The following is a 6,306-nucleotide window of genomic DNA, read 5'->3' as shown; positions in this document are numbered from 1 at the left end:
AAAGCTTATTTTTCATTCGTTTAAAATATAATTTTTTCCTCCAATAAACAAAATTTTAACAGATAACACGAAATGTCTTTTTGGATAATTTAGGCAACTAAATAAATTATAAAACAAAAAATACTAGTTTCCTAATTCCCCAAAACACATTTTTGCAACGGTCAGAAAAACAAGAAACTGTTCAATTCAGTAGGTCATAAATGTAATTTAGATTTTTAAAGAGGGACACAATTGTAAAAGAATGCAAGTTACCGTTGAAATCCCATTTCATCCATTTCGTAAGCTTAAAAGGTGCTGTCTCTGCCAAAACCACTACAAAAACTATACTCAAAATTACAACGTAAAGAAAGCGAGAAAAGCGAGAATTTTCAGAAGCTATTAATAAACTAAGAAACTTCGGTCTCAGAAACTTGTAAGTTTTCGTTAATCATCTGAATATTATTTGCTTCAATTCCAGTGTTTCTTCAATGGTGATTAGTTGAATAATCTACATTGCATGAATGTTTTGTTCTTCTATTGTTGTCTTTATGAAAAGAAATCCATAGACAAAACAATCGATTGTGTTGGGTTACTGAATTTGGTGATTTTAGTCAAGTTAGATTGAAGGGAATTCGAACCCCTAGGTTTTTGTTGGGGTTTAGGTTTGGGAATTGAAGTTAAATTGAAACCCTAGGTTTCTTTTTGGGATTTTGTGCTTCATTGCAGGGGTGTAAAATGAAATCTTGAAAATTTGAATCGTTAGAGATGGATAATTGAAACTTTTTTTTTTGGGTTGAAAATTTGAATCCTGTGTTTCTTTTTTATTTTTGGATTGAGTATTTTCATGCTTATTTTGTGTGTGAAATGTTGTTTAGTATTTACTTCTGAATGTTTTATTTTATTCAATTTAATTAGATAAGATGAAGGAACTAGTGAAAAGTTGACAAATGGTGTTATTATGACCCTTTTACGATATTTGCAGGGTGTTCGTTTAAGATTTTGCTACTTTAACCCAAAATGGCAGCAAGAACTGTTCGGTTGTTTCAAGACCGTGTTAATGGTATTGATCTGGTTCATTTGGTTTAACACATGTTTTACCATTAACTTTTTTATGTGTGTATATAATGGCTAGGCTAATTCCTAATGCTGGTGCAGATGCAGGAACTATGTCTGCAAAGACTGATTTTAACGGACAGAAGAAATCTAAGGTTGGAGGAAGAAAACCACTTGGTGATCTATCCAACTCAGTGAAACCCGTTGATGTAGTAGATGGAAAGAAAGTCCTCAATGGTTCATTTAACACTGTTAAACCCTCTTTAAGTCAGACAACAAAACTGCTGAAGTCCAAGAACAAACCCGCCATTCTGAATAAGGAAGATGTTTCTGCCAAGGAGAAGAACATTGAAGTCGGCAAAAAAACTGGAATCAAAGCTTCTAAGAAATCAAATATTGGCGGCAGGAAAGTACTTTCTGACATTTCAAACTCAGAACAGGCACATGTTCATGATGTGAAAAATAAGAACAGCCTGAATACAAGTTCTTTCACAGGGAAAGATCTTCATCCTGATGAAATTGCTGAAGAGCGAATGTTCCACAATCATGGGAAATGTATAGAATCACAGACTCAAATATTGAATGTGCCTCATTTTTTCGAGGATGGTAAATAGTATTTTAACAATTCTAGATTTTTTATTGTGTATTTTGGCTGGTTACTTGACTTTTTATTGATTTATTTACATATGATTTGAGCAGATTTAGACGATGACATGAAAATTTCCTTTGAACCGCTTGTATTTCGTAACAAGGTTCATTTCTAATTCCTCATGTTTCACCTGTACTGTCTTTCCCGATTTGAATTATAACTAATTGTCCATGCCTTGCCTTTCAGTCTGATAGCCCATTATTCAAATTGGAGGAGGTGCCTGAAGAGTTTATTCCTGATACACCACCTCCAGCTGCTTGGCATGGATACCGCAAGAGTCCGGAGTTTTCAAGCTCTACAATGTGGGATAGTCCAGAGTTTTCATGCTGTACAATGTGGGATGACTTAGCTGCTGATTTCATGCTGATAGATTCACCCAAGCTGATGGATTCACCCAAATTGTATAAAAACTGATTATCCCCTGCAAGAATTCATTCAGTTAGATATTTTGTGTCATTCCTGTGATGGCAATTATGGTGTATTCTCTTGGAGACCTTAATGTTTGTTTAGAAAATCATAGATTGATAATATTGTTGCGAGGCTGGTTTGTTCTGGCCAATTATTGTTGGATTCTTGTATTGATGACCTTAATGTTTCCTTCTTCCCAATTAGGTCAATGAACAATAGTGCTTATTTTTTTCCATGTTCCTTAATGTTTCCTTCTTCCCAATTAGGTCAATGAAAAACAGTGCTCATCCTCTTTCATTTTGGTGTTTTGAGTAACTGCATTTCTCTGTATTTTGTAAAATCCGATTTTGCTAATTTGAACACCATTAAATTTTCATTTCTTAAGTTTAAGTTGTTATTAAACCCATTATTGTAATGAATGTTTTACACGAGGACGAGTGTGTTTGTTTTCCGGTGGAAAGGCTTCTGTTATCCAAACGTCTTAATTTAGGTGCCCGTTAAGAAAATCGATAAGACAAACATTAAAAATCATGGTGTTCAAGTTCATTGCTATTTTAAATGTTCAATTTTACATAACATGTACAAACAGGAATAGTCATTTTGTTACGTATCAGAAGTTAGAGAACCATTGTCTTACTTAAATAAGAAGGACACTTGTAACAAAATAATACATTTGGCCTTTATGGTTCACCAGCTGAAGCTAATGGACTCAAAATGTAAGTCATATGTTGAACAAGATGTACAAATTGATGCTACTTCATGTCTCATTTCCCTGGGGCCACTAACAAGAACTCCAATGCTTGATCCATTACAGTCCGAAAGTATTTCTGCAGAAAATGAAAATATATTCTAGTTTAAGGTCTTGCACGAAACATAACAATTTGCTTTCTGTGACACATAAAATATTTCTTACTCTTCATGTCAGGCCTTTCACCATAATGAATTTTAGCTGGTTGGATAAAGAATTGGAGGGGAAGGCTCTCTAATTCTCTGTCAATTTTGTTGTATATCGAGCCTGGTGAAGTTGTTGGAGTTGATGTGTTTTTAATCTGCTTCAAAGCCTTGTTCTGTTTTTTGTTCCAGAGAAAAGCAAATGTAGCTACAATAACTATAGATACACATATGAATAACATGCTAAGAATGGACCTTAAGAAATAAGGGTATATCAGGTCAGAATTATGGTCAATAGGATATATGTAGTATCTAGTTAGGATGGCAATGATTAGAAGGAACAATATGAAAGAAGTTGTGATGATAATTCCAAGATAGAGCCAACTGTTTTGTCCAAAGACTGCAGAGATCGGTTCGTCTAATGCATTTGACTTGAACCATAATGTTTGAAGAAGCTTTCTGTCATTCGATGGTGGCTGTTTCTCTCTTGTTACATAGGCTTCAATTTGTAGCTGCAAGCGGGATGTATCAAGGGCGGTGCCTGAGGCGGGAAGGAGGAGATCTATCATGGTAAGATCAATGGATTTCTTGAAGGAACATATAAGAAGAATTTTAGGAGTTTTGCCGCCTTCGATGTTGGCCTTAAAGAGTAGCGAACGGATTATCGAGATGAAAGGAGTAATGCCACTTCCTCCACTCACCATCACCAGCATTTCATGCCTGCATGATTTTTTTATCAGTACATGCCTTATGTATTCAATTGATATGCAACATGTACACACAAAACAATTAATGAAAACATGTATAGAATGTTTCTTTTCAGAAGTGTCTACTCTCTAGTACCTTGAGAAAGAAGTTGAAGCTGGTCCATACGGTCCTTCAATCGAGACGTCGAGATGGGAAGGTGGAGACGAAGTTGATAGCTTCTGGTACAAAGTGCTAGACCAGTTTCCTGAACTTTTGATGACAATGCTTAAGGTATCAGAATCAGTATTACTACATGAGGTGATTGAAAAAGGGTGCCATTGCAACTTGGAAATACTTGGAATATTAATGAAAATTATACTTGTAGGACCATAGCACAAGCCTGTCATTGTGAAATGAGAAAAAAATATTGTTACTTAAATTGCGGCCAAATATAATACCGGTTCCATCCAGTCTATCCAGCCAAATCTCAGCCGTTTTATCTCGGTCGCAGTTTGATCCAACAGCCTAAATTCGGTAGACTGGATGGAGTGATCCGGATTCCAAATATACTTGACTCATATAATGACAATCTTCACCTGGGTTCTTGGAGAAATTTAGCTCAACAGCTTCACAAGGCAAAACACGAGCAGAAACCAACCGGATTTTCTGCTGCGACTGTAAGAATCTTAAATATCGGTCGATCAAGAAAAGGTATATTCCTGGAAGCATTATGCAAGAATAGGAAAATCCCACATGTAGCACGAAGAAGACTACAAAAACAATGTACAAGTGATGAATGTAAAAGAAAAGCTCAAAAAATTTCCGCCTTATAAGAGGAAAGGTTGTAGCCCACATAGCTAATCCCGCGAGCAGTGCTACGACTCCAGCCACATTTGAGATGCCAACTTTGTTCCATGTGAATATCTGCAATGAAAGTTTGTGGATTGTGAATTCCTGATGTCAATTTCTTTTTTATTCTTTCAAATTTATTATTATCGCGATGTATCACTGTCAGTGTCGTGTTAATATCTCATAGATTATTAGTATTACCTGTGACATTTGATGCGTCTTGTCCCAAAAAGTAACATAGCATAGTCCATGAGCTGTGAAGAGGGTCATTGTAATATGTCCTAGCCAAATATGATACTTGATACTTGCTTCTGAAGTTAGGCCAAAGAATCTCAAAATTGAAGACCCTCTTGAAACTGGAAAGAACAGAAAAGCTAAGCAAATATTCCCAACAAGGCCTAAGGCGAGCGCTGAATTTTCCAGCTTGGCTTCCCATCTGTGTAATGCATTAGAAAGGTATGCTTCAGGTTTTGCATTTCGCTTTCACGGTTTTTATACTAAAAAGCTATGTGCGTGTTTAGATTGATAGTGAGTATGACAAAATCACTACGTATAGAGTGAGAAGTTATTTTCTTACACTTGCTCTCTCTCGTTAGCTGCTTGTAAGGCCGCGTTTTCAAACATGCCATGTAGGTAAGAACACAAGGACCAAATTAACAGTAAAACAAACATGATTATGAAAGAGAACTCTGTCTTTGAGATAATCCCAAGAGGACCATTTACAAGTAATGGTTTTCTCCATGATGCCTTTTTCAAAAGCCCCACCTTGCTATGATTAGAAGCTTTTTGGATCAAATGATGGTATAAAGTGGCCAAACTCGCCATTAATAGAATCGGAAACGTGTAAACGAGTACTGTTGTTCCTGTGCAAGGAGAGAACATGCATATAGATATGAATCATGAAGTTTTTACACTCTTTATGAAAAGTCTCTCTAAATAGATTTTGATTTATAGCCACAAACCTTGTTTGCCAAAGTATATTGGATCTGTCTTTGCTTGAATATCAGGTAGCCAATGCATAAAAAAGGTGTTTGTAGGCATCATAAGCCAAACCATGATATAACCAAGATTGATTAAAACTATGAACCACCATATCCCAATTTGAAATATCGTTAGTGTTGAAGAAAAAGTTTTACTCCCCTCTAAGTTCATGATGTTCACTTCCTCTCTTTTGGTGTCATGCATGTATAAAAATGTTGTATATATATACACACCATAAGTCTATAACATTGAACAATAATTCGTGATTTAAACAAAAAGATAGTACAAGGCTGTAATGATACATGTGAATGTATGAAGATACTGGTTTTTACTTTAACTTGAAACTTTTGTTTTAGGAAGAGAAATTGGTGATATCACATTTCATATTGGTTGGCCTTAGTGTTGTTTCCAATTCAATTGTCTGTTGTCACGTATTTCTAAGTACCCACTTATGTCGTTTTATGCACTAAACATTTAAAAAACAAAACTTGTTCTCGTAGAATAGAAATCTATCTTGTCTTTAATTTGTTTTGACATTAAACTTAAGTTAAATATAGTATGAAATATATGGTTACACAATACTGATTATGTTTTTTAAAATGTATATTTCCATTAGTTTTTTGAACTATCAAATTTATTATTTTAAACACTTTGCCGTTACATGCCTCGTGTTTGAGGGGTCGTATACCGATTTGTTCATAATAGCCCACCCAAGCCTAGTTAGCATCACTAGGACCCGACCCATTATCCTTAGAGCACATTGGACCCGTTGAGAGTACTTAAACAAATATAGGGGATGTGAATCTGAC

The 6,306-nt window shown here is 35.3% G+C and overlaps 2 protein-coding genes across 2 annotated transcripts; one reads left to right on the top strand and one right to left on the bottom strand.

The window, feature by feature from the left end:
• The first annotated feature begins 245 nt into the window (after positions 1-245).
• On the top strand, positions 246-2,386 carry LOC127093348 (uncharacterized). The gene is made up of 5 exons (XM_051032260.1): positions 246-412; positions 962-1,039; positions 1,135-1,638; positions 1,732-1,784; positions 1,868-2,386. Exons 2-5 carry the CDS (start codon positions 997-999, stop codon positions 2,093-2,095), a joined length of 828 nt encoding a protein of 275 aa, XP_050888217.1. The 5' UTR covers positions 246-412; positions 962-996; the 3' UTR covers positions 2,096-2,386.
• Positions 2,387-2,494: 108 nt separating this feature from the next.
• Positions 2,495-5,701, bottom strand: LOC127096076 (ferric reduction oxidase 2). The gene is made up of 7 exons (XM_051034695.1): positions 5,479-5,701; positions 5,094-5,379; positions 4,718-4,952; positions 4,264-4,591; positions 3,824-4,067; positions 3,003-3,700; positions 2,495-2,916 (listed from the first exon to the last, which is right to left on the bottom strand). Exons 1-7 carry the CDS (start codon positions 5,699-5,701, stop codon positions 2,777-2,779), a joined length of 2,154 nt encoding a protein of 717 aa, XP_050890652.1. The 3' UTR covers positions 2,495-2,776.
• Between the last annotated feature and the right edge of the window lie 605 nt (positions 5,702-6,306).

The sequence above is a fragment of the Lathyrus oleraceus genome, chromosome 6 (assembly GCF_024323335.1).
Source record: "Lathyrus oleraceus cultivar Zhongwan6 chromosome 6, CAAS_Psat_ZW6_1.0, whole genome shotgun sequence".
Taxonomy (NCBI): domain Eukaryota; kingdom Viridiplantae; phylum Streptophyta; class Magnoliopsida; order Fabales; family Fabaceae; genus Lathyrus; species Lathyrus oleraceus.
This window is presented reverse-complemented; position numbering and strand designations above follow the sequence as displayed.

Coding starts and splice junctions, on each gene's coding strand:
- LOC127093348 (XM_051032260.1), top strand. CDS start 997: ATGGCAGCAAGAACTGTTCGGTTGTTTCAAGACCGTGTTAATG. Junction 1,040..1,134: donor GTTTCAAGACCGTGTTAATG/GTATTGATCTGG, acceptor ATGCTGGTGCAG/ATGCAGGAACTATGTCTGCA. Junction 1,785..1,867: donor CGCTTGTATTTCGTAACAAG/GTTCATTTCTAA, acceptor CTTGCCTTTCAG/TCTGATAGCCCATTATTCAA.
- LOC127096076 (XM_051034695.1), bottom strand. CDS start 5,701: ATGCATGACACCAAAAGAGAGGAAGTGAACATCATGAACTTAGAGGGG. Junction 4,592..4,717: donor AGACGCATCAAATGTCACAG/GTAATACTAATA, acceptor CTTTCATTGCAG/ATATTCACATGGAACAAAGT. Junction 4,068..4,263: donor AAATTTCTCCAAGAACCCAG/GTGAAGATTGTC, acceptor TCACAATGACAG/GCTTGTGCTATGGTCCTACA.